This window comes from Enhydra lutris, unplaced genomic scaffold (genome assembly GCF_002288905.1).
Source record: "Enhydra lutris kenyoni isolate GAN:26980312 unplaced genomic scaffold, ASM228890v2 scaffoldscaffold21, whole genome shotgun sequence".
NCBI lineage: Eukaryota > Metazoa > Chordata > Mammalia > Carnivora > Mustelidae > Enhydra > Enhydra lutris.
This window is the reverse complement of record NW_019154105.1, coordinates 28,029,487-28,057,283: the sequence shown is the minus strand read 5'-3', so window position 1 is coordinate 28,057,283 and position 27,797 is coordinate 28,029,487. Positions and strand designations below refer to the sequence as shown.

Sequence of the window (27,797 nt, the reverse complement as noted above, 5' to 3'; positions counted from 1 at the left end):
AACCACTTAAATAGGTAACTGTACTGGTAGATGTGGGTCTTTTCAGTTCAATGAAACTATAGTGAGCTTTAACTCTGGATGGCTCTGAGCTGCCACTTACATGCCAGGTTTTAGAGGTTTGTTGCAGTTAATAGATTAGGAGTTTTAGAGAAAGCTTAGAACTCCTCATTGATCACTTTAAGAAGCGGATGCTCGGACTCCTCCAAACCCGTCAACCCCAGCACACACTGTGCACCCCCCAACACACACCCTCTATCCACGCCATTTAATATGAGCATAGCCCAGATATGTTGCTACACAAAGTCTAAAGTACAAATTAGTTTTATTCTACAGCAAGATGATGTTGAATATATTAAAGCCCCTGGATTTTTGCTCCCTTGAGGACCTGCCTCGTTCTGAGTTTTCTTCTCCTTTTTGAGTATGGGGATTACTGTTTTATGTTAGGGCAGTTCATCTAACAATAACTGCTTTGCCAAAGTCTGCTTTTTTGCATTGAACAAGTACTACTTTTATTTTATTCTATACTGTGTGCTTGTGTTCATCACTTTTACTTAATTAGCTTTATATTCTTTGCATCCTGTAGCATGTTTGCTGGTGGTTTGCTTTCTCTTTGGTATTTTGATTGGTTTACATATTGTAGATTTTCTCATCCATAAGAAACTATTTCTTTAAGTATGCACTTTGCACTAAGATTTCCATCCCTTTTCCTTTCCGACTTAATGCACTAAGCATCACTTTCAGATTCTTCTGCTTCTAGGTTTCTAACATGTTTTCACCTTATGGTTTCTGTTCCTTGATAAATTTTCAAGTATGTATTAAAATATTCAAGTTTACAGAAGCTGTAGCCTTTATCTTGTCCTTCCAGGCAAATATTACAGTTCCTTATTTTTCAACAGCTTCGCAAAGGCTGAAAAATTTGCCTCGTACTTCCCTCAAAGCCAAACAGTTGCTTCAAACTTCACCTACAAAAAGAGGTAACTACAGCCTCTTACTAAGTTTTAAATTTCAGCAAATGATCTAATAGTTAAATCTTATACCTTTTGATATACTGAGTCATTGATGTCTGTAGGGCACGTTTTCTTTCTTTCTTTCTTTTTTTTTTTTTTAATAAAATGATGTGGATTCATTCTCTCTTGGATAAATCCAGAAGAAACTTATTTTCTGCAGAGGTATGTATTGGATTGCTCTTCTGAAAGGAATAAATGATATGTAGCATTTTCTTTAGAGAATTTATCATTTTTCTTACCAACCTAAAACTGAAGGTCATTGTTTTAGCTTAATGTAGATGAACTAATAAGTGCTTTAAAATGAACCAAATGCCGGACATTTTGTATGTAAATTTTTTTCTTCTGACTTTTGAGTTTTGGATTTACTTATCTGTAGGATGAAATGGGAATGCTTTTCTATTAGAAGTTGATAAACATTAAAACACAAGATGTTGTGGTTCACTGGTAATGTTCGGACTTATTTACAGGAGTGGTAGCTTTTTTAAGAACTGAAAGTTGAAGTATGTGAAGGTTGGACACCAAAACTATCATATTGGTTTGAACAGATTGGATGTATGGGCAGCTAGAAAGAAGTAGAATTGGGGGAAATACCATGGAATGGGGTAGGACCAGCAGTAGTAAGAATGAATAGAAGCCTCAGAGGAAATGGGACATAACAAATATAAGCAATGAGGAAAAATATTAACCCTATCCGGGACATGTAGATTTCTCGACAGTTTCAGAACTCAATAAATAACAAAGATATATGAGGAGGATAAAGTATTAAAGGACATTATGTGGAAAGAAGAGATTTAAGATTTGATTGTTGAAGAAAAAGATTTGGTTAATATGGGTACAAAAGCACTGAAATACATATTTTGGCATATTCACTTATATGTAAATGTTTTAGCAATGATTTGGTGAATTAAGTATGATTTAAGGAAATAGTTTTAGATAATAGAATCTGAAGGGAAGAGAATAATCAAATGGAAATTTCGCATGTGTAAATATTTGTGTTTTGAATACCAAAAGTTGATCATAGCCCTGCAATACAAATGTCTTTCGGTGCTACTGTCAGAAATAAGAATGAGCCTGGGTGGCTCAGCTGGTTAAGTGTCTGCCTTTGGCTCTGGTCATGTTCTCAGGGTCCTGGGATCGAGCCCTGTGTCCGGCTCCCCACTGAGTGGGAAGTCCACTTCTTCCTCTCCCTCTGTCCTTCTCCCTCACTGCCACAAATAAATCCATAAAATAAAATCTTAAAAAAAAAAAAAAAAGACTGGATAGTATATGTTCTTTTGATAGAGAAGAAGGTGACGTATTAGGAATTATAATAGAAAAGCGTCCTTACAGAAATTATTTGAGGACCAAAGGCTTTTTTTTTTTTTTTTTTTGAGACTTCTAGATATTTTTGAGTACTTGGTGAGAGGTAGTGAAAACAGGAACATGGAAAGATTGTGGTGTCTAAAACAGGACAGGAGATTACTATATCATAATAAAACATAGGATTTTAAGTTTATATACATTTTGTTGTATGTCTCTCTAAACTGCTTCATAATTTTTAGGGGAATCAGGTAGGTTTAAATTATTTTAAATTTTTACTCAAGGATTTTTTGCTGTTTATTAGGTTAAGAAGATCATAACTTTTGGGTGATTGGTTTTTTTGTTTTGGGGTTCTTACTGTTTTTTTTTTCGGCCTGTGAAAGTTGCATATTTTTGTGACTAAGCCACCAAACTCCCACCCTCCATGATACGATGGCAGGAAAACCCAATTTTATAATTCCTGGTACCTCTAGTTGTTTTAGTAAAGGGAAAGAAGTTTGCATGTTTGCGTGTTGGGTTTTATTGTTGTTTTGTTTCTTTTTGTTTAATCTCTTAATTTAATCCAGACTCATAATTTTTTTTATTGGTATTGTGGTTTGGGGTGATCATTTTATACTACTAGAAGTTCTGAACCAAAAAAAAAAAAAAATCTGAACCAATTGAAAAAACGGACACAGATATACAATAGGATTTAAAATAATCCGGTTAGGTGTGCCTGACTGGCTCAGTCAGTAGAGTCCTTGATTCTTAATCTTGGAGTCTGTTTATTCATTCATTCATTCATTCATTCATTTCTTTTATTTGAGAGAGAGAATGAGAGTGAGTGAGCATGAGAGGGGGAAGGTCAGAGACAGGAGCAGACCCCCCCCTTTGCTAAGCAGGGAGTCCGATGCAGGACTCTGATCCCAGGACTCCCAAGATCATGACCTGAGCTGAAGGCAGTCGCTCAACCCAACTGAGCCACCCAGGCGCACTAATCATGGGGTCTTGAGTTCTAGCCCCATGTTTGGCATCAAGCCTACTTTAAAAAATAAAACCTTAGGTTAATTACCGGTAAAGCTGAATCAGAGACAGATCTCTTGGGTCCAAGGCCAAATAGATTTTCTAATTTTCCCTCATATCTTGACTTTGAAAAAGAGGGTCTGCACTGGACTGGGGGATTCTCTATTCTTGTTAGGGAATTGAGGCAGACAAGATTCATACACCATGTGTTCATAGGAACCTTTGGCATTTTAAACCTGGGACTCGTCAGTAAATTGTCACATAAATCAATTGTCCCATCCTGGGGATGAATCTGTAACATCTTCTAGAAATTTGGTGTACTTACTTTAAGGACTCAAAGGATCATGGAAAGAGGGAGAAGGTAGTTCCCTTAACAATTGGAAATATCACTATGATTTTATTTATTTTTTTAGAGAACACACACGTATGAGGGGGAACAGGGAGAGAGAGAGAATCTTACACAGGCTCCATGTTAAGCACAGAGCCCGAAGTAGGGCTTGATCTTGTGACCCTGAGATTGTGACCTGAGCCAAAATTAAGAACCACTCAGGAACCCCGGTCACTTTGATTTTAATTGCATTTAGTGGTATTTGGAGTTTGAAGATGGGAAGAGAAGTAAGAACTGTGTTGCCTGGCACAAAGGGACACACCATAAACATCTGTTGAATGAACACAGTCATGCCACTAACTCAAGGCTGGACTAATTCCTCTTTGCATTTTCTTCTTGCAAGGGTTTTTTTGTTTCTTCAGCCCATCCATCTCTTTAAGGAAAAAAAAATCCATTGTGTATAGTTAAGGCTTCCTGGGCGTGACTGTTTAAACTGCTCTGACAAAGAGATACTCATTCCTATTTATTGGGAACTCAGTGAAGTGGAGGTAAACAAAGTAAAGTCCTCACCAAGTCAGAGGGAAAAATAGGACTACTTAGAAAAAGTAATGCATAGATCAGGACAAATTAAAATGTAGAAACATACTTTAGAAGGAAAGAGGTGGCAGTGTAATGTGAGTTGGCGATGGTTTTTGTCCCGTACTGCTTTAATTCACTGTATTTTGAATATTTATAGAAGATGAGATAAATGTTTATAAGAAGCCATATTGATAGGAGTTTAAAATGCTGTTTGATATCAGACTATCTGAAAATGGAGAAACTAGGAATTTTGCCATTACCTTGGATCCAAAATTTAAAATTTCTTATATTCGTTTTTCACTAACAAGTATTTATTGACTCTGTATCATAAACAAGATACACTCATTATATCCTTCCCTTCCCCACCCCCACCATGTCTAGTCCCTCTTTACTTCTATTATAGTTGTGGTCAAAGCCAGCTCTGCCATATGGAGTTTTTAGATACAGTTAAAATCATAGGAGTTGTTCCCTTTCCCATGATTTTATTATAGAAAATTGAGAGAATGGGAAAGGAGTGGGCATAGGGCTCTCTACAAATATACAAATCCTTGTTAGCCATTTCACACTATTTTTGGAATGATAGTTGAATAGATTCTGCTTACATTTAGAGTTGATAAGTCTTTTTTGATTTTCCAAGACCTTTTTTTCTTCTTTAGTTACGTCTTCACTACATCTGTCCATTTCTTTTGTAGAGGAAGTCCTAGATCAAAATTTTCTCCTCTCTGAAATTGGTGCCTTTATTTTTCCGATTAAAAGCTGACTGACTTTTAGGAAATTAAAGTTAGAGCTAGAAAACCTTCAAAAATCACCTAATTTGGGGCACCTGGGTGGCTCAGTGGGTTAAAGCCTCTGCCTTCAGCTCAGGTCATGATCTCAGGGTCCTGGGATCGAGCCCCGCATCGGACTCTCTGCTCAGTGGAGAGCCTGCTTCCTCCTCTCTCTCTCTCTCTCTCTCTCTGCCTGCCTCTCTGCCTACATGTGATCTCTGTCTGTCAAATAAATAAATAAAATCTTAAAAAAAAAAAAATCACCTAATTTGAATTAACCTCAGTTTATTCTTTTTCCTTTCTAGCCCTCAAGTTTATAGATAAGACAAAAATGCTGCTACCGTTAGAGGAAACACTTTTTATAATAGTGAAACTGTAGCTTAGTGCACTTCTTTACTTTCTAGTTTTCCCTTAGGTTATACATTACCTTGTTAAAATACTTCTCTCGGCGCCTGGGTGGCTCAGTGGATTAAGCCTCTGCCTTCGGCTCAGGTCATGATCTCAGGGTCCTGGGATCGAGTCCCACATCGGGCTCTCTCTGCTCAGCGGGGAGCCTGCTTCCCTCTCTCTCTCTCTGCCTGCTTCTCCATCTACTTGTGATCTCTCTCTGTCAAATAAATAAATAAAATCTTTAAAAAAAAAAAACACACACAATCTTTACTACGGGCGCCTGGGTGGCTCAGTGGGTTAAGCCGCTGCCTTCGGCTCAGGTCATGATCCCAGGGTCCTGGGATCGAGTCCCACATCGGGCTCTCTGCTCAGCAGGGAGCCTGCTTCCCTTCCTCTCTCTCTGCCTGCCTCTCTGCCTACTTGTGATCTCTGTCTGTCAAATAAATAAATAAAAAATCTTTAAAAAATAAATAAATAAATAAATAAATAAAATACTTCTCTCTACATTCTGAATTTGTAGAACTTCTTGAATTTATAAATCTGTTTGTTAAATTTTGTTATTTTAAAATATAACACAAATTCAGAAAACCGTATAATACATACTTTAATGAATTATTATAAGGCAACCTTTAGTGACCACCATTCATATCAGGAGACTGTAACTTGGTACTTCAGAAACTACCTGTCTGCTTCCAGACACAATCCTCCCTTGACCTACTCCCCCAGAGTAGCTATTCTTCTGAATTTTTATAGCGGTCACTTCCTTACTTCTTCGGACATTTTGATTATCCAAGAAATGAAACTGTAGTTCTGCCTCTTTATGTTTTTTTACGTTTCTCTTGATTTATAGTTTTCTTCTAACTCTGCACTCCCCGTTAAGTTTGTTTAAAGAAACCACCAGATCATTTGCCCTGTAGCTGTGGATGTAGATCCACAGGCCAGATCTTGCTGATGTCTTTTCCATGGTGTCGTTTAGTACATTTCTCTGTATTTCCCATAAAGTGGTAATTGGATCTAGATGCTTAACTGGATTCGGTTTTGCTATTTGGGGTAAGAGTACTTCATAGGTGGTGTGCTGCTTTAGCCACAAGTGCACAAAGCAAGACTACCTCTTTTTTGGTGTGATACTATCAGTCACTGATGCCTAATACCTATATCCTTACTTTATTGGGTATTGCAGAATTGGTTTATTTCCATTCTAATACTCCCTTTTTTTCTTTTTGGTCAAAATATTTATATATAGAGAAACTTTCCTTTATTCTTTGCTCACCCAGCAATATACTTTCTTTAGGAAATTCTGAATAAATGAATTCTTTCTCATTATTTACCAGTTACAAAATAAATTGGCACTCTACCATCCTCCAAAGGTGACCCATATTTTTCTTAGATATGTATCATTAAGCTCTTACAGATTCAAACATTTTTTATGTGTTTTGATTCATTCTGGACATTTTCCCAGCTTTGTTGGAAGCTTCTTCAAGTTGGCCCTCAAGTCTTTTTGATACAACCCTAGTAGTCTGATAAATTATTGCTAACTGGTATGATAGGATAGGCACATCTTGTACATTTCCTGCCACAGATTAATCATTTCTCCAAAAAGTCGCAATTTCTTTTGATAGGAAATGGAATTTCAAAACCAAAATCTGAGTTTTTAGCTATATTAATTGTTACTGGGTTGGTCATTGTTTTTAGGCTTTCTTAGTTACTGGAGTTAGTAAATATATGCATAGATTCGTGACTGTGTATTTTTTAAGATTGAATGCCTTAATGAGTTCATGCTGATACTTCTATTCAAATTCAGGGCTTAAGGATAATTAATCTCTTAACTTACACCTGTATCTCCCTTATCTTGCTCTAAGAATCCTGTCTCTCACCAGCAGATAGAATTAAAATATCATTTAGCAATTTGTTTTATCCCATATTACACACAAAACCTGGGGAAACCATTAGCATAATATCATACAATGTGATTACTGAAAATACTTAATAAAACCTTTCACATATGCTTGCTCCTTTTTCTTTTAGCAGTTACACTGCATATCCATTATCAGATTGAAGAGTCATTTGTACTTTTATTTAGTCTTAGTTCTACATTTAAATAATATTTTAGCGCTTACCACCAGTCTGTACATTGTTGCCTCACCAATCATTTTTCTTGTTTGAAGTTTCTTGTTTCATTCTCTAGTAGGTTCCTTAAAAGGGAGTTAAAGAAGCAGTATCCATTCCCTCCAGTTTTGTGTGCTGATGACAGTTTGTCCATCCTTTTTATATTTGAAATTCATTAACTAGATATGAAGTCTTTGGTTCATACTTTCTTTCCTTGAGTGTCTTAAATATATATTACTCTATTTTTGTCAGGAATAAAAAGTTATTTCTCTTACAATGATTTGGTTCTTTATCTGGATGTCCAAAGGATGTTTTCTTTTCCTTTAAAGTTTAATCATTTTTTTAAAAAGATTTATTTATTTATTTTAGAGAGAGAGTGAGCAAGTGAAGGGAGGGCAAAGGGAGAGAGAATCCTGAAGCAGCAGCCTGACATGGGGCATGATCCCAGGACCCTAATATCATGGCCTGAGCCAAAAATCAAGAGCCAGCCACTTAACCAACTGAGCCACCGAGGCGCACCTAAAGTTCAATAATTTATGAGAATATATCTTAATGTTGGTCATTTTGATTTGATTTCCCCAGATAGGTGGTGTGTTCTTTCAGTATGGAATTGCACATATTTTAAAATTTCAGACAAAGTCTTTTGAGTTAATGGTTTTTAGTATTCTTTTCTTTTTGGCTTTCTTCTTTTTGTGGGGATGCCTGTTGTACATATGTTGGATATTCTTCGCCTATCTTCTGTGTCTGTTGCCTTCCCTTGAATCCATATCCATCTTCTTTTGTTGTTGTTGTTCTATAAAAGTTTCTTTTCATTGTCTATTTCTCTTAAAGCATTATCTGTCATGTGTGGTGACTCTTGTGTTCTTTCTTCCATAGACTTCATTCTAAGATGATTTATGTCCAGTTCTTTTCTGTGTTCTCTATCACCCATTTTTTAATGTTTCCCATTCTGTTTTATGATGTTCTTTCATATCTTTTATCATTTTCTTAAATGTTTTTAGAATTTGAAATATTAGGTTATAATTTTCACCTTTTGTGTATGTGTGCATGGTGGACATGATTTCTGGCAAGGTTGTACTGTTAGTAGAAATGTTATTCTGGGGGTGCCTGGGTGGCTCAGTGGGTTAAAGCCTCTGCCTTCAGCTCAGGTCATGATCTTAGGGTCCTGGGATCAAGCTCCGCACCTGCTTCCCCCTCTCTCCGCCTGCCTCTCTTCCTACTTGTGATCTCTGTCTGTCAAATAAATAAATAAAATCTTAAAAAAAAAAAATGTTATTCTGCTCTTTTCTTTTTTTTAATAGTAACGTCACATGGGATTTGACCTCGGTCCTTGTCTGTTGCCTATTTTTCTTTGGAACTGTTTTTTTCTAAACATTTAGAAAGGGACCTTGATTTAAGATTTTCTAATTTTATGTCTATAGAGATTGCAAAACTGTTAAAAAAATATTGCTGCTTATTTTCTGAGATTTCTTACCCTTGCTCTTCTTCCCTAGTTATAAAATTCATCCTTTTGGGGCACCTGGGTGGCTCAGTCAGTTAAGTGGCTGCCTTCCGCTTAGGTCATGATCACTCAGGGTCCTGGGATTGAGCCCCACATTGGGCTCTCTGCTCAACGGGGAACCTGCTTCTCTTTCTCCCTCTACTGCTTGTGCTCCCTCACTTGCTCACTTGCTCACTGTCTCTTTCAAATGAATAAATAAAATCTTTTAAATAAATAAAATTCATCCTTTTAAAGTATATAAGTCAGTGTTGCTTAGTATATTTATAGAGCTGAGCAATTATTTTGACCTTAGAGATCTTCATCACCCACATAAGAAATATCATACCCATTTCCCACTCCTTCCAGCGCCTGGCAACCAGTAATCTTCCTGTCTTTGCTTTTACCTATGCCTCTGCCATTTCTTGTAAATATAATATGTGATCTTCGTGACTGGCTTAGCATAAGGTTCCAAAGTTCATCATAGTACAGCATATATTAGTATTTTGTTCTTTTTATTGTGATGTATATCCAGTTTGGTATGGATATACCAAATTTCATTTAACCATTTCTCAGTTGTGAACTTCCGAGTTCTTTCCACTTTTTGCCTCTTTTGAAAATACTAATGCTGCAAGTATTTGCCAGTAGCTTACTTATTCCTATCTATCAATCTTTTTGTATGTAAGGAAGAAAACCTATAGTGAAGCCCATTCCCAGGGGTGTCTCCTGCCTCTTACATTTAATAAATCTTCTCATGATAACTCTGTGCTTACAAAAATAATGGTGACTCATGTATAGTAATGGAAGAAGAAATCAAAGGCTTCTATGCCTTGTTAATTTTGTGTGTGTGTGATTACTTGTCAGCCTTCACAAATTTCATAGGCCTTGGTATCATGCCTTATGAATACTGTCTAGGATAGTAGCCCCACAAATATGTCCTGAGTCTAATTGAAAATAAAAATGGTGAAAATAACATTTTAATTTCTACTTCTGGAGGTGTTTTTCTCTTAGTTCCCAGTAAAAAATACCAATCTGGGAATGAGGAGTTGTGGGTTCAAGTTCTTTCTTTTTTATTTGCTCAGTTGATCTCTGTGGTTGTGGCAAGTTTTCTTCTCTACACAGTGAAAACGTGGGAACAGATAGTCACTAGTAACTCTTGTAGCAAGGATTTTTTGACTCTATAACGAGAGAATCATATTGACATCATCTCTGCAGTCTTTAATAACCAGAACTTATTTTTTTTAAGTCTTTATTATGTCAGTAACCTCTTATTATCCTTGATGGTGCGTAACTGGGATGATGTAACTTACTGTAGTAAGGGAGAGTTAACACGTATTTTTGTTTTTAATCTTTGTTAAATAACTGGCATATCTATTTTAATAAATGTTTTTCTCCCCATCATAGTGGCCAGTGTTTCAGAATGTGTATATTTTTATTGTAAACTATATATTTGATATTTACATATTTTTAGCAATTATACAATTAATGGAATTTTTAGTTTAGACACATCACTGTAAAGAGAACCATTTGGAGTATCTATGTTTTTTCATGTTGCTGTTTACATTTGAGATACATTATTTATAAAACACTCTGAATATTTATCAAGCTAAAAAACAATACATAGTTTACTCAGTTTTTCCCATTCTAAAGTGCCTATTGTATTTTCTAAGCCTCAATTAGAAAACTTACCATTTTTATTAAATGCTTACTAAGAGACAAATGAATGTTTGAAAATAGGAATCCTCATATTACCCACCATTTCATTTCAGAGGTGACTTAACTGAGACACTAAGGTTAGTATTTTTAGTCACATGTCAGTTTTATAAATAGAGTTCTAATTCTTGTTCAGAGTAGATAACAGCTTCATTTTATGCCTCGATTTAAGTGCAATTCTCAGTATCCAAAGTGAGTAAAGAAAAATTATAACCTACTGTCATAATTAATTTGGACAGGAAAGCCTAATTAATCCCTGTGTTTTAGTTAATTTATAAGGATGGCCTAGGAGATGATTGTCTTGAGTGGCATTGTTGAATATCTTTCCAGAGAACTCAGCTGCAACAGGCTGAAAGGCTCCAATATTCCCTAGATAAGGAAGGCGCAGATGTAGTATGCCTTACAGTTTGTGTAATATTACACATTTGCCAACTGTTTATACAAATATTACTCATTTGATTTTCACAGCTAACCTGTGATATTTGCTGAAACTTGCTGAGTTTTGTTTTTATGAGATTTGCATCTAAATATTTCTTTTCTCTTTTTCTCAATGTAAGTGGTGTTGCGTGTTTTACTTTGATTTCTATACATTCATTACTGCTATATAGAAATACAGTAGATTGTTATATGTTAATCTTCTATCCTGCGACTTTACTGAACTCAGTATCTAGAAGTTATTTTTTGTGTGGATTCCCTGGGATTTTTGAGGTAACAATCCTGAAGACAGTTTCTTTTGAATTTGTATGCCTTTTAGTTTCTTGCTTATTACACTAGCTAGAACTTCATGAGTAAGAGTGGTAAGAGCATATATTTTTGCTTTGTTCCTTAGAGGGGAAGCAGTCTTTCACCATTAAGTATAATGTTATATGTATATTTTTTATAAATGTTCTTTAACAAGTTCAGGTTCCCCCATTCCTGTTTTTCTCAGAATTTTTATCATGAATGTGTGCTAAATTTTGTTAGATGTTTTTTGTGTCAGTAGATGTGATCATGTGACTTTCCTTTAGCCTGTTTTATGGTGGATGACATTAATTTTCAAATTTTTTTAAAAAATTTTTATTTATTTATTTGACACAGAGAGAGATCACAAGTAGGCAGATAGGCAGGCGGGGGCAGGGGAGGCAGGCTCCCTGCTGAACAGAGAGCCCAGATGTGGGTCTCGATCCCAGGACCCTGAGATCATGACCTGAGCCAAAGGCAGACGCTTAACCCACTAAGCCACCCAGGCGCCCCTGATTTTCAAATTTTGAACCAACTTTGCATCCTGGAATAAACCCCACTTGATCATGGTATATGAGATATATATATATCATGGAGTTCTATATGCTAATAATTTGTTAAGGAATTTTACATCTACATTCACAAGAGAGATGAGTCTATGATTTTCTTTTTTGATACTTTGTTTCTGGTTTTGTTTTTTCTGGCTTTTTGTGTCTTTCTCTGACGTCACTCCGACATTTGGTGGCCGAGGCTTGGTGGTATTTTACTACTACTAGGTGGAAATAGAAACCTGGGTTTTCTACTCAGTCTTTGCTGGCACCCAAGGGGGAGGAGCCAGGTGGGTAGAGGTAGGTGTTCTGGCTCCCCACTTGGTCTCCATTCACACTGTGGTGGAGGTGGTCGTGTTACCACTGAGCAGTCCTCAAAGTCCTGACTCTATGTTGGACCTCCTCTGACGCCAACCCATGAGGAGAGGAAAGAACAATTACCTTGTTCTCTGACCCCTTCCTGGAGAATATATGGGGCACCTTGTTAAACCTCACAAGAATAGTAGTCCGGACACCCCACCAGCTTTTGCTGATGGGTGAGAGTAAGGCTACAGTTTTTCTGTAGTGTTGGCTGGAGTAGAATAGTTATCATCTAAAAGCTCTCTTTCCGGGGCGCCTGGGTGGCTCAGTGGGTTAAAGCCTCTGCCTTCGGCTCAGGTCATGATCTCAGGGTCCTGGGATCGAGCCCCGTATCAGGCTCTCTGCTCAAGCAGGGAGCCTGCTTCCTCCTCTCTCTCTCTGCCTGCCTCTCTGCCTGCTTGTGATCTCTGTCTGTCAAATAAATAAATAAAAATCTTTAAAAAAATAAAAAGAAACAGTATTTAAAAAAAAAACAAACTCTCTTTCCTAGCTCTTTGGCTAGAGAGAGAGCAGACTTTTTCCTCTGTCACACCTAATGGCTTTTCCAGGTTGCCAGTTTCTCCAGCTCCAGTTTGGGGTGTATGTAGTAAGAAGAAAACCCTAGTAACTCATTATCATGTCATCCCTTAGGTCTCAGGGTCCCTAGGCAGTCTTCCTTTTTCCACTCCACATCAGAATTTTATGTCTGTTTTAAATATCATGCCCAGGGTTTTAAATTATACTTAAGTGAGAGAAGTAGAGAAAAATACATTTATCCCATTTTCCCAAGTGGAAGTCTGAGATTCACATTTTTAAAAAATTTTGAGAGAGGGCGCCTGGGTTGCTCAGTTGTTAAGCATCTGCCCTTCAGCTGAGGTCGTGATCCCAGGGTCCTGGGATCGAGCCCCGCATAGGGCTCCCTGTTCAGTGGGGAGCCTGCTTCTCTCTCTCCCACTCCCTCTGCTTGTATTCCCTTTCTTGCTGTGTCTCTGTCAAATAAATAAACAGAAAAATCTTTTAAAAAAATAATAAAAATAATTTTGAGACACAGTCATTTCCCTGGTATTAGTATTATCAGTTCAAAAAATTGTACAAAGTTTTTCCAGAGGAAAAGATGCTTTGCACAAAGCTTGTTTTCAAGGTAAGGTTTGCGTAAGACATTCAGAGCATTATAGATGTATTCCAGTATATGTAAGGTTGTCATGTAGCAATGAAACACTCTTAGTCTCATTAGTGTAAGTGCCTAATTTCACCATGGGCTTTATATCAGTCACCGTAAGAAGGAGGCCTAGGACTTTAGGCATCCCTCATCTAACAGATTGTCAGTCACAGTGTTTTAGTGCATCTCTTAATCTCACCTCATTGCCATCTTTCTTCAACTCCCCAGACTTTTCCAGAATACTCTTTGAAGCTTATGATCCTCTGAACTGTACTGTTCTTGCTCCTATCAGAAACCTGCATTCCTGCAAAAACCAAACCCTAGCTGAAAGACTACCAACCATGGGAAAAGCTAGGACTGACGATGGCCTTTTTGGAGTTGGTACTAGAAGGAGGAAGTCCAGGCCACACCCTCAAGTAGTGGCTAGATGAATTAGAGCCTTGGAGCCTTAGTTACCCAGTAAGCTTCCAGGAAACCACTGAAACAGCTTGGGTAGAGACTGATCTGGCAAGGGAGATAAGGCTAAGTGTGGAGAATGGAGTTGAGAAAATATATTTATAGTCACCTATAGAAAGGGCAATATGGATTATGTAAGAGTTAAAAAAAAAAAATCTTCCATGAAAATCAGGAATTTGCAATTCAGGGGTACTCAGGCCCTGTGGACATCTTCAGTTTTCTACAGAGGAGTTGCAACAGTTGTTGGGGAACCAGGACATGATTCATTCACGAGTCATTATTCTCAGCCTTGGCTCTACTGTAGAATCCCTTGTGGAGTTTTCTTAAAGTCAGCTGTATTCAGGTGGAATTTTAAAAACACATTTTGAATTTCAGCAAAACTTCACATTCATGGTGTGCCTGGGCGGCACAGTCAGTTGGGCAATCAACTCTTGGTTTCAGCTCAGGTTGTGATCTCAGAGCTTGAGATCCCTCATTCCATCAGGCTCCATGCTCCGGAGCTGGCTTGGAGTTTCTCTGTACCTCTCCTTCTGACCTTCCCCACTGTGCACCCGTGTGCTCTCTCTCTCAGATAAATAAATCTTTAAACACACACACACGTTCATGTAACCATCAGTATAGTGAAGTCATAGAACATTTCCATCATCCCCAAAAGTTTCCTCGTATTTCTTCCCAGTCAGTTCTTCCAACTTCAAGCAAATATCTGATCTGCTTTGTTTCCATAAATTAGATTTGCCTTTTCTGGAAACTTATATAAATGGAGTCCTTCAGTATGTGCTGTTTTGTTTGTGGCACTTAATTAACTCAGCATTATTTTTAGAGTCATCCTTATTGTATCAGCAGTTTACTCCTTTTTATTGCTGAGTAATATTTTATTGTATGGATACATCACGGTTTATTTAGTCATTCACCCACTAATGAAAGTTTGAACTGTGATCGGTTGAGTAGAGTGTTCTTTAAATGTCAGGCTAATTTGATTGGTGGTGGTGTTTGTCTTCTATGTCCTTTCTGATTTTCTACCTATTTGTTTTATCAGTTACTGAGAGTGGAGTAGTATTGAAATATCTAATTATAGATTTTCCCCCAGCTTTCAGTTATGTCAGTTTGTTTCGTGTGTTTCATACATCTGTTTTTGGGTATATGCAGTTGGAATTGTTATGTTCTCTTCTGAATCAACCCCTTTAACATTGAACTCTATTTCTCATGGTAATCTTTTTTTTCTGTTGTTATTTTAGACATTCCAGCTTTTTCATGATTGGTTTTGTGTATCTTTTTCTGTCCTTACTTTTAACCTTTTTTAACCTTACTTTTAACCTTTTCTGTCCTTACTTTTAACCTTACTTTTAATGTTTTTACGTCTAAAATGTGTTTCTTTTTTTCTTCCTTCCTTCCGTATTTTTATTCAAATTCAATTTATTAACATATAATGTATTATCAGTTTCAGAGGTAGAGGTCAGTGATTCATCAGTCTTATACCCAGTGTTCTATTACATCACGTGCCCTTATTAGTGTCCATCACCCAGTTACCCCATCCCCCCACCACCCTGCCCTCCAGCAATCTTCACATTGTTTCCTATTGTTAAGAGCGGCTTATGGGGGGCGCCTGGGTGGCTCAGTGGGTTAAAGCCTCTGCCTTCGGCTTGGGTCATGATCTCAGGGTCCTGGGATCAAGTCCCGCATCAGCCTCTCTGCCTACTTGTGATCTCTGTCTGTCAAATAAATAAATAAAATCTTTTTTAAAAAAAAGTGGCTTATGTTTTGTTTCCTTCTCTGGTTTCATCTTGTTTCCTTTTTTCCTTCCTTCCCCTATGATACTCTGTTTTGTTTCTTAAATTCCACATATCAGTGAGATATGGTGATAATTGTCTTTCTCTGATTGATTTATTTCACTTAGCATAATATCCTTTAATTCCACCCATGTTTAGCTCTGAGAAAAAAGTTGATGGTATTTTGATAGGGATTGCATTGAATGTATAGATTGCTCTAAGTAGCAGACATTTTAGTAAGACTTGTTCTTCCAATCCATGAGCATGGAATGTTTTTCCATTTCTTTCTGTCTCCTTCAATTTCTTTCATGAGTGTTCTGTAGTTTTCTGAATATAGATACTTTGACTCTGTGGTTAGTTTTATTCTTAGATATCTGATGGTTTTGGGTGCAATTGTAAATGGGGTCCACTCCTTAATTTCTCTTCTGTCTCATTGTTAGTGTATAGAAATGCAACTGATACCCATGCTTGATTTTATATCCTGTACTTTGCTGAATTAATGTATGAGATCTAGCGATTTTGAGGTGGAGTCTTTTCGGGTTTTCCACACAGAGTATCATGTCGTCTGCAAAGAGTATGGATTCGGATGTCATTTATTTGTTTGTTTGTTTGTTTGTTTGTCTGATTGCTGAGGCTAGGACTTCTAGTATTATGTTGAACAGCAGTGGTGATAGTGGACATCCCTGCCATGTTCCTGACCTTAGAGGAAAAGCTTTCGCTTTTCCCCTTTGGGAATGATATTCACTGTGGGCGTTTTGTATATGGCTTTTATGATGCTGAGGTATATTCGTTCTGTTCCTACACTATGAAGACTTTTAATCAAGAAAGGATGCTGTGCTTTGTCAGATGTGTTTTCTGCATCTGTTGAGAGGATCATATGGTTCTTTCCCTTAAATTTTATTTTTATTTTTTTAATTAATTAATTAATTAATTAATTTGACAGAGAGAGAGAGATCACAGTAGACAGAGAGGCAGGCAGAGAGAGAGAGAGAGGGAAGCAGGCTCCCTGCTGAGCAGAGAGGCCGATGCGGGACTCGATCCCAGGACCCCGAGATCATGACCTGAGCCGAAGGCAGCGGCCCAACCCACTAAGCCACCCAGGCGCCCTTATTTTTATTTTTTTAAAGATTGATTTATTTGAGACAGAGCAAGGGAGCAAGCTCAAGCAGGGGAGGGGCAGAGGGAGAGGGAGAAGCAGACGCCCCACTGAGTAGGGAACCCGACTCTGGGCTTAATCCCAGCATCCCAGGATCATGACCTGAGCCGAAAGCAGATGCTTAACCAACTGAGCCACCCAGGCATCCTGCCCTTTCTTTTATTAATGTAGTGTATCACATTGATTTGCTCATGTTGAACCACCCTTGCAGCCCAGGAATAAATCTCACTTGGCCATAGTGAATAATCTTTTTAATGTACTGTTGGATCCTGTTGGCTAGTATTTTTTTTTTTAAATTTTTTTAAGATTTTATTTATTTATTTGACAGAGATCATAAGTAGGCAGAGAGGCAGGCAGAGACAGAGGGGGAAACAGGCTCCCCGCTGAGCAGAGAGCCCAACGCGGGGCTCCATCCCAGGACCCCGGGATCATGACCTGAGTGAAGGCAGAGTCTTTAACCCACTAAGCCACCCAGGCGCCCTGGCTAGTACTTTTTTAAAAGATTTTATTTATTTACCGGAGAAAGTGTGCGCTCATGCACATGAGCGGACAAGGGGGGTGGTGGTGGGGGGAGTGGGAGAAGCAGACTCCCCACTGAGCAGGGAGCCCAACGTAGGACTCAATCCCAGGACCATGAGATCATGACCCAAACTGAAAGCAGCCACTTAACGGACTGAGCCACACAGGCATCCCCCTGTTGGCCAGGGTCTTGGTGACAGTTTTTGCATCCATGTTAATCAGGGATATTGGTCTGTAATTCTTCCTTTTGGTGGGGTCTTTGTCTGGTTTTGGGACTAACATAATGTTGGGACCAACTCATGGAGAGAATTTGGAAGTTTTCCTTCCATTTTGTTTTTTGAAGTAGCTTCAGAAAAATGGGTATTAATTCTTCATTATATGTTTGGTAGAATTCTCCTGGGAAGCCGTCTGGCCCCGGACTCCTGTTTGTTGAGAGATTTTTGAATAATGGCTTCAAATTCCTTGCTGGTTATAGGTCTGTTCAGGCATTCTGTTTCTTCCTTTTTCAGTTTTGGTAGTTTGTACATCTCTAGGAATGAATCCATTTTTCCAGATTCCCTAATTTGTTGGCATTTAGTTGTTCATAACATGTTCTTATAATTGTATTTCTTTGGTGTTGATTGTGATCGTTTCTCATTCACGATTTTATTTATTTGGGTCATTTTTCTTTTTGATAAGTCTGGCCAGAGGTTTATCAATCTCATTCTTTCAGAGAACCAGCTCCTAGTTTCATTCATCCGTTCTACTGTTCTTTTGGTTTCTATTTCATTGATTTCTGCTCTGATCTTTATTAATTCTCTTCTCCTGCCAGGTTTATGCTTTATTTGCTGTTCTTTCTCTAGCTCCTTAAGGTGTATGGTTAGGTTGTGTATCTGAGACCTTTCTTGTTTCTTGAGAAAGGCTTGTAATGCTATATATACTTCCCTCTTTGGACCGCCTTTGCTGCATCCCAAAAGTTTTAAACAGTTGTATTTTCATTTGTTTCCAACAATTTTTTTAATCCGTCAGTTTCCTGGTTGACCCACTCATTCTTTAGTGGGATGCTCTTTAGCCTCCATGTATTTGAGTTCTTTCCAAATATCTTCTTGTGATTGAGTTACATTTTCAAAGCATTGTTGTCTGAAAATATCCAGGGAATGTTCCCAATTTTCTGGTGCCAGTTGAGACCTGATTTGTGACAGAATGTGTGATCAGTTCTGGAGAATATTCCATGTGCACTCTAGAAGAATGTATATTCTGTTCTTTAAGATGGAATGCTCTGAATATATTTGTGAGGCCCATCTGGTCAGTGTTGTTATTCAAAGCCCTTGTTTCCTTGCTGATCTTCTGCTTAGATGATCTATCCATTGCAATGAGTGGGGTGTTAAAGTCCCCTACTATTACTATATTATTATTGATGTGTTTCTTAAATTTTGTTATTAATTGGTTTATATAATTGGTTGACCCATGGTAGAGGCATAAATATTTATAATTGTTAGATCTTCTTGTTGGATAGACCCTTTAAGTATAATATAGTGTCCTTCCTCATCTCTTACTATAGTCTTTGGTTTAAAATCTAATTTGTCAGAAATAAAGATTGCTACCCACGCTTTCTTTTGATGTTTATCAGCATAATAATGGCTTTCCACACCCTTACTTTCAATCTGGAGGTGTCTTTTGGTCTAAAATGAGTCTCTTACAGACAGCATATTGATTGGCATTTTTTATCCAGTCTGATACCCTGTGTCTTTTGATTGGGGCATTTGGCCCATTTACCTTCAGAGTAACTATTGAAAGATGTGAATTTAGTGCCATTGTATTACCTGTAAAGTGACTGTTTCTTTATATTGTCTCCATTCCTTTCTGGTCTGTGTTACTTTCAGGCTCTCTCTTTGCTTAAAGGACCCCTCTTAATATTTCTTGTAGGGCTGGTTTGGTGATCACAAATTCTTTTATTTTCTGTTTGTCCTGGAAGCTTTTTATCACTATTTTGAACGACATCCTTGCTGGATAAAGTATTCTTGGCTGCATGTTTTTCTTTTTTAGCACACTGAATATATCATGCCAGTCCTTCTGGCCTCCAGGTGTCTGTGGATAGGTCTGCTGTCAGTCTCATGTTTCTATCCTTGTAGGTTATGGACCTCTTGTCCCAGGCTGCTTTCAGGATTTCTCTTTGTCTCTGAGATTTGCAAGTTTCACTATTAAATGTTGTTTTGTTGTCCTGTTTTAACTGATTTTGAGGGGTTCTCTGTGCCTCCTGGATTTGGATGCCTGTTTCCTTCCCCATATTAGGGAAGTTCTCTGTATAATTCGCTTCAGTATACCTACTGCCCCCCTCTTCTCTCTTTCCTCTTTTTCTGGGATCCCAGTTATTCTAATAATGTTTTGCTTTATATTGCTTATCTCTTGAATTCTTCCCTCATGATCCAGTAGTTGTTTATCTCTCTTTTTCTCAGCTTCTTTTTTCCATCATTTTTTCTTCTCTATCACTAATTTTTTCTTCTGCCTATTTATCCTAGCAGTTAGGGCCTCCATTTTTAATCGTATCTCATTAATAGCCTTTTTTATTTTGACTTGATTAGATTTTAGTTCTTTTATTTCTCCAGAAAGGGATTCTTTAGTGTCTTCTATGCTTTTTTCAAGCCCAGCTAGTATCTTTGCAATTATTATTCTGAACTCTAGTTCTCACATCTTACTTCTACCCATACTGATTAGGCCCCTGGCAGTTAGTACTGCCTCTGTTCTCATTTTTGAGGTGAGTTTTTCCATCTTGTCATTCTTGCAGAAAGTGGCCACTTTTCTATTTGTAGAATTGCAGCAATTCTTTTCTTACATCTCTAGTTGAGTTCTCAGGGGTTCGGAATGATTTGGTAACTAGCTGAATTACTGGGACCAGACAAAAACTAAGGTCTCCTACTCCTCTGCCATCTTGGAAAGTATTCTCTAGAATGTGTTCCTTTTAGATAGCATGTTGCTCTTTCTCTTGTGGGTACCAACAATCATTACCTTTTCACTGGAGTGATTGCTGTTCATACTCAATGCTGTTATCAATATGGTTGGTTTGCAAGCTCAGTTTGTTTTCTTCTCTCTGTCCCTTCAGATCTTTGTTTTTTGTTGTTTTTTTCTCCCTCCTCTTTTATTCTGGAATAACTAAGTACCTTTTAACATTACATTTTGTTTTTATTGTTGCCTTATTTTTCATCTACTGCTTTTTTTTTTTTTTTTTTTTGCCAATTTAACTTACTATATGTTTATTTTCAAGTAATAGGCTTTGTTTAGTTTACAGTGTTTCAGTCTTCCTTTGCTCAGTCTCCTGGAACTTCACTTGGTATATGTGCAGCACAATATTTAGCCAAAGATTCAAGCAGACTCCTCAGCTGAGTTTTGGAGGTCTTCTGGAGCAGCTCCTGCTTCTGAGGTACTCTGCTCCTCAAATTCCAACTTTTATCTTCTCAGCTCAGCAAGGTAACTTCCATCTGCTCAGGATCCTTCTTGCTCTACATTCCAAAAAGCATGTCCTTCCCCTCAGAAAAGCCAGTGTGCTCACAGAGCTCACCACATTTACTTTCCTTTTCTCGAGAATTACAGTTCTCTGCTGCCTGTTGTCCAATATTTAAAAACTGTTCTGTATATTCTGTCCAGTTGTATAGGTGTTTACAAGTAGGAAGGTAACCCCCCTTCCCAGTTTTGCCATCATGGCTTGAAACTCTTGTGGTGGTTTTAGTAATAAATACCCGAGTTTCATTCTAGACTGGATTTTCTGGAGGTGGTACCTGGCTTTCTGTATTTTTTTAAAAGCGCCTCGGGATTCTGATGCACAGTCAAGTTTGGGAATCGTGGCTCTAGGGTTTTTGGAGCCAAGCAGAGATCATTTGAGTCTGTCAACTACTGGGGGCCTAATATATTTTAAGTACAGAGATGCTGACATTTGGGACTTCATTCAAACAGAAGGCAAGAAAGATCAGTTGGGAAGGAAGGAGGCTATGTATAAAAAAAACTTATTGTAAGGAAGGTAAGAGAGGAATTTCCCATTTGGGACTTTTGAAGCTAAAGTGTTTCCTCTCTACTTTCTCTCAGCAGTCGAAAATAGTGGCCAGACTCATCCATTTTTTCCTTTCCTACCTGCTACTGTGGCAGACCTTACTGTTACCTATGCCATTTAGACAGATTAGTAGAAGTGAGGAAGATGGAGTTGTGTGGAATAATCCCATTTCTGGAGTCTCAAGACTAAGGTTTTCCCTTCAGTCATAACATCCCCAAACTAATGGTGTTGAGTGAGAATAGGATGACCTGATTCTGTCTCTCATCCAACTCTCCCCTTCCTCATCTCCATCCTTTTCACCTCCCAAATTCTTTGTTAGATAAGCAAGTCAAGGTAAAATTTTATTTACGTGGTGTGTAGCCATTTGTGGACATTTGAAGAAACTAAAATTGATGCCCTTTTAGAGGTGACTTAGCTAAACCAAATAAACAGGGAACGATGAATGTGTCCCCTAGGAGATCTGAACTTACAACGTTAAGGTACAACCACAATAATAAAACTTATTTGTAGTCCTATTTTGGCTTAAAAATTAATGCAAATTTTACGTTTTATTCTTTCATGTATCAGTATTTGTTTTAACTTAAAAGTGTGTTAACTTATAGAATTGACATTCCAGAAGAATGTACCATCTTTATCCTGTGCCTTCAAACACCTCTTGATATGCCCTTAGAATTACAACTTCTCTGCTTGGTGAAGCCCAGCAGTAGAAGCTGTTCTGTTTTGTTTTTAATGTTTTATTTCTGAGTTTTAAGTTACACTAAAGGTGACATAGGACTTCAAAGTATAGCCACCAGATATTTGATACGTGTTTACATGAATGGTTTTTTTGAAGGGAGGGTATGTTTCAAATTCTAGTCAACATGTCATAGCCATTTTTTCATTTCTAGAATATGGCCCAGGTTAGCTGCTACAGTGAAATAGAACCCTGCAGTGCCTTTTCTCTTCTGGTATTGTGGATTCCTAGCTGGGCAGAGTTAAAATACTGTCATGGAGGATAGTTGCAGTCCTCTGAATAAGGACTTGGTTAATTAGGATTTACCAGTTCTCTTGTTTTGTTTTGTTTTGTTAGCCCAGAAATATTCTTTATTCCTTGCATTTCTGTAGAGCGAGTTTTTGTGAATACAGATGTACTGGTGGCCTAGTCATCAAGTATAATGTAAAGCACTGGTTCACTTACACTTAGTTGCTACTAAAAACATTGATTTTTCTTTGCCATTCTGCAGTACCTTCTCCAGGCAAGTTCCGCTCCCCTGCAGCACCATCTCCTTTGGCTCTCCGGCAACCAGTAAAAGCATTTAGTAACCCTGGCTCTGGTTCTCCTGGTAGCCAAGAAACAACACAGCTCACACAGACCACCTCCTCACCTGGGCCTCCCATGGTTCCGAACACAGTCCCAGCAAATCCTCCCAACAATATCAACAGCACTACTCTAACCAGACCTGCAGGGACAACCGCGATGAGAAGTGGCTTACCCAGACCCAGTGCCCCTTCTGCTGGGGGTATACCAGTGCCTCGCAGCAAACTTGCACAGCCTGTTCGCAGGTAAGTGACAGACAGCAAAGTGGGTAGTTTAGAATTATGCTCATCAGTGCAAGTGATAGCAAACCTGGAGAGTCCTAGTGGGTTCCCGTGAGAGTCTTAGGAGACTTGGAATAAAATGTTACTTTGTTGTTTTAAAGAAATTGTCACTTAAGATACTAGAGGATCACTCCACTTTGGTCAGCTAAAATTCAGCCAGATGCCTAACGTGATTAGGCATCTATGAGAACTCCTAGAAAAAACGATTAGAACCACTCAGTTTGCTTGTGCTGTTTATTCATTTTGAGTATGTTATTCAGTAAAGATAAAGACTTGTTAGAACCTCGAGTGAGATTTAAGATAAAACTTCTAGCTACCAAATCTGAGTATAACCCAGGAGGGTGGTTTTCAAACTTTGATGCAAATCAGAATCTTCTGTAGAGTTATAAATGCAGAGACCTAAGTTTTACGCCCAGAGAGTGATCTGGTATGAAGGCCAAAATCTGTGGGTAATTTTTTTGTCTGTTGCATCTTCAGGTGATTCTGAGATCAGCCAGGCTGGGAACCATGCGTCTGCGTAATCGTAGTATGTGCCTTTCAGGAATGTGATTGCCACCATCAGTAAACTTAGGAGGCCAACTATAATGAAACTTGAAATATTTATTTTCATGGGAAAAAATGGCTTTCATCTTGTACGAATTTAAACTGAATTACCTATCTTTCATTCTAAGATAGACTTACTACATTTCCGAATTCAGTAGTAGAGTACAGCAGCTTTTTTGCTGTGCACTGTGCTAAATAACCTGTACCTTACTGGATTTTTACAGTAACGTTAGGTGTGACAATAACACAGATATTAAACTGTTATTATCCCTGGTTTTCAGAGAAGAATATTGAAATTTAATGACATTAAGTAATTTGCCCAAGATTATACAACTAAGGGCTTTCAGTTCTAAGTATGTCTGACTTAAAAGTCCATTTAAGCACTTACATCATTTTGCCTCTCTAGTGATGGTGACACAGAGTCTGTTGTCACATTCATCACTCTGCCCCCCTCAAACTAAGTAGTTAATTAAAATGTTGGTGATCCATGCTGTTGGAAGAGATGAGACCGTCTTTTCCTTTCTTTTAGTGGCTCTGTTAACTATAGTGGCTGTGTTAACAGAAAGATGTTAGTGAAGTCACCTGATGCCCAGTTAGTGACATCAGCTAAGAAGTTGGCAGTGCCAGGTATGGGACTGTTGTGCTGATAGGCTGTTTAGAGCTTTGATCTCAGTAGTCCCCTGAAACAGCCTTCATTGGATTGGGATGCCACCTGCAAAAACATATCTGTGGGAGATAGTATGGTAACATTTCATAAAGCCTTACAAATCACTTTATTAAATTGCTTTATTTCAGATCCTTGCCAGCTCCTAAAACCTATGGTAGCATGAAAGATGACAGTTGGAAAGATGGCTGTTACTGACCAGCAAAGATGGGAATGCAGAGGTCCACAGCTTCATGGATACCCCTTCACCAGGCTAAAAGACAACTTTTATATGCAGACTGTTCAGATAAGACTCTTGGGGTTTATAAATCCCAGCCCTCTCTGTCTTAATTAGCACAAACTGACGGAGATGATCAAGCAGCACTTTAATGACATTTAACATCAGATGTGTTTGGTAATCATACAATCACTCTCCATGGAATCACATTTAGTTTTGTTTAATAGAAACTAAGTTGATTTTTTTAATATTTGACAGAGGCCAATATCTGGGCAAAAAACTAACGGATGCCAAAGAGAAATGCCCATTTGTCAATGAGAGAATACCTTTGTGCTCAAGAAAATGGTGAATTCACGCTCTCCAAAACTTCGCATTCAACCTAATTTACTGTATAAATAGCATCAATAAATATTTGTGTTAATGAGAACTAATATTCTGACTAATTATCTAAAATGTTTCACTAGTGTTTCACTAGTACTCCAAGAAACTAAATTGAGATGGAAGGGAAGATGGGGGTGGGAAGAAATCTAGGCTAGAGATTTCAAACATGATACCTAAGTTTGTGAGAATTCTATAAATTATTTTTGCAGATTCACCAGAAAAAAATTGTCATTTTGCTTGGTCTTAAGTTTTGGATGTAGCTCCCGTACCATCAGCACCAGAGAACGTTCCACCGTGCATCCGCCATGTTGCATTGACACATCGGACTTCTGCCTGTTTGTTTTGATTGCCAAAAGGGCTTAATAACAGTTGTACAATCTTTCTAAACTTTATAGCTCCTGGCTCAGGAAAGATAGCCTTTGCTGTTGAAGCCAACGTCTTCACATGCTGTCATATCTGTTACAGAACTAAGAGATCGTGTTTTCATTAGCAGGTCTCCATGATAGGAAAGAGCAAGTAGTGTGTGTCTTCATCCTTGATCTAACTGACACCGCCTCCGTGCTCACAGCCTCGAACAAAACCATACCATGAGAGAGAAGGGGGAAATCTATGCACTTCACTTACAAAATCTCTGGTAATGACCGTTGTATTGTTACTGTTTACTGACGACGGTCTGTGATGTGGTAGGAAGATACAGCCTGCTGGATCCTACTTCACTTGATCCACTTCAAACTAGGTAACTGTATACAACCTCCTTTGAGAATACTGTCCCTTTTGACTTGGATTCTGCCTTACGTTAATTTTTACATTTTTGGTAACAAATGAAACCCACTCCGTATGACTCTAACCTGTTAAATACTTGCTCTCTAGTGGCCCCTTGTGTATTCTGGAAATCACTTATTTCGGTTTTATTAGACAATTACAAGACAAACTTTCTTCAGCAGGCTTCTCCTTTTTCATGGTGAGGTCTGTTTTAAAATACTTAATTTGAATGGCTCTGAAATACTGGCAATCAGGTTACTGAAGGGATTTTAGAGATGTGAACATAAGTTCATTTCTTGTTAGTAAAAGACATTCTGTAAGTTGGCAGAAATTGAGAGACAAAAGAGAGACTTGATATTCAGGATAGCATTAAGGTTGATAGGTTGAGAGAATGATAAAATTTTTAAAACCAGGACCCCCATTCTGCCATGACACTGTGGTATTTTTTATTAGCTTGACCATTAGGGAGTCATTCAGTTAGCACATGCAGCTGGAGATTTAAACTGCCAGTGCTAATGTATTTGGTGTATGATGCGAGGAAGAAGTTTTATCCTTGAATTTGAGGGTGATGGGTGTGGGTCAGGGAAGGGCAGCGCCAGAATTCCACATGATGATGAACTAAAAAATGTTGCTTTTCAGAGGAAGATAAAGAAATCATCTGCTTTGGGTGGGGAGTATCTCATGTAAAAATCTAAGTAAAAGAAAGAACTAGCCACTGTCTCTTTTTTAAAACCATATGTACACAAAATAGGTCTCAGTTTCAGTGCAACATTGCAAAAGAAAAATATGCTGCAATCTAATAATTACAAGGAATTTTAACTCTATTTGAAACACCCATTACATTAAGTTAGATTATCTGTTTCAAAAGGAGTATTCAGGTTATTTAACTTTGTTTTTAAATGGCTGCATCAGAAAAAAAAAGTATTTTTTTTTTTATTAAAATACTTCATCACTTATTAAAAACGTATTTGGATCTGAGTTGGGTAAAACATTATTTTACCTGCTGTTGTACTACCACAGACTATTGGCTTTTCGGTTCCTAAAGAGAAAAATTGCCTTTTTACTAGAAGGCCTTTGTGTATTGCCAATTTTTCTGTTTGGGAATATCTAAGGATTCGCTGTGGTTAGTCTTACAGAAGAAATGTGGATTTGATAAACTAGTGCCTATGATTTTAACTTATGTTTGATATATAGTAGTAAGGGTTTTATGAATGTTGATTATTTTTTTGTGCCAACAGCCCAGAATTGTCACTTATATGTAAGCAGAGAGCTCTGAGCTCTGCTTCCAAAGTTATTTAATTTTCTCAGTGTTTGAATGTTATTTTTTTGTAAGTATGTTAATAAAAGTGTAAAAAATTGGAAAAAAATATAAATATTCTTAACTCGAGCATTTGCTGGATCATTTTTCTACAGAACTTGTTTGTATAATATGAAACACTCTCTGAAGAGTTAACTTTTTTCAGTTTTCATGCCCTGGAAATCACATTTTGTAAAACTGGGGACCATTCATAATTGTCAGATACTTTTTAAAATTATCTCAGTACATCACTTTTATAAGAGTTTTTTTGAAAGGAAATTAGAAACATGTGTCCCCAGATATTTGTATGACTCTAGAATGATCTAGACTATGTATGTTTAAATTTTTATTGAATGTACAGACATCCATTTTTGACATTACGCATGGTCCTTTCAGATCACATGAAGTTTGATTTGCAAACATTTCTATAGCTGAACTTGTATGTGTGGTTGCCTCCTTAATAAAACAGCCTGACCATAATGTTTATTATTAAATTTATATTGGTTTTTTCAAGTGTTTTATGAATTTCTGGATATGGTAAGATTCCCCACCCCAAGTTGCTTATGGTTATAATAAATTTCTCAGTTGATTTTTTTTTTTTTTTTTTTTTTTAAACACACAGACCCAAGTTGTATTGCCCTTTCAAACTTGATCTTCATGAGTTGGAATATATCATGTTATATTCTCCTTGTCCTAGTTATTTCATATTTGAATTATTTGGAGTGTACTTATAGTTTATTCGAAACTGGTATGTTCTTGGAACTTTGTTACTGGCTATGAATTGATACCTACTTTTAAAAAGCCAGCATATGTAAAACAAGCAAAAAGCCATTATTTATGAGTTTCCAGAAGGGAAAATTAATACATTTTCAAACCAAATACATTTACTTGGTTAATTGTGCATTTTTCTCTCAGAGATAAATGGGGAAAATCCAGAAATTATACTCTGTTTAGTTAGTTCCCCACATTCCTTTTGGAAGTTTTTACTGTCTCTTACGTTACA

At 37.6% G+C, this 27,797-nt stretch overlaps 1 protein-coding gene across 2 annotated transcripts in view; it reads left to right on the top strand.

The window, feature by feature from the left end:
* The window catches only part of LOC111149220 (SLAIN motif family member 2), a 94,086-nt gene extending 66,794 nt beyond the window's left edge, over positions 1-27,292 (top strand). Inside the window, exons 7-9 of one of the 2 annotated variants that reach the window (XM_022506167.1) lie at positions 897-974; positions 22,576-22,894; positions 24,269-27,292. In XM_022506167.1, coding sequence (XP_022361875.1) covers positions 897-974; positions 22,576-22,894; positions 24,269-24,335 — 464 coding nt within the window. In that variant the 3' untranslated portion in view covers positions 24,336-27,292. The remainder of the gene's footprint in view (positions 1-896; positions 975-22,575; positions 22,895-24,268) is intronic. The other variant, XM_022506168.1, reaches the window with a different exon arrangement.
* The last annotated feature ends 505 nt before the right edge of the window (positions 27,293-27,797 follow it).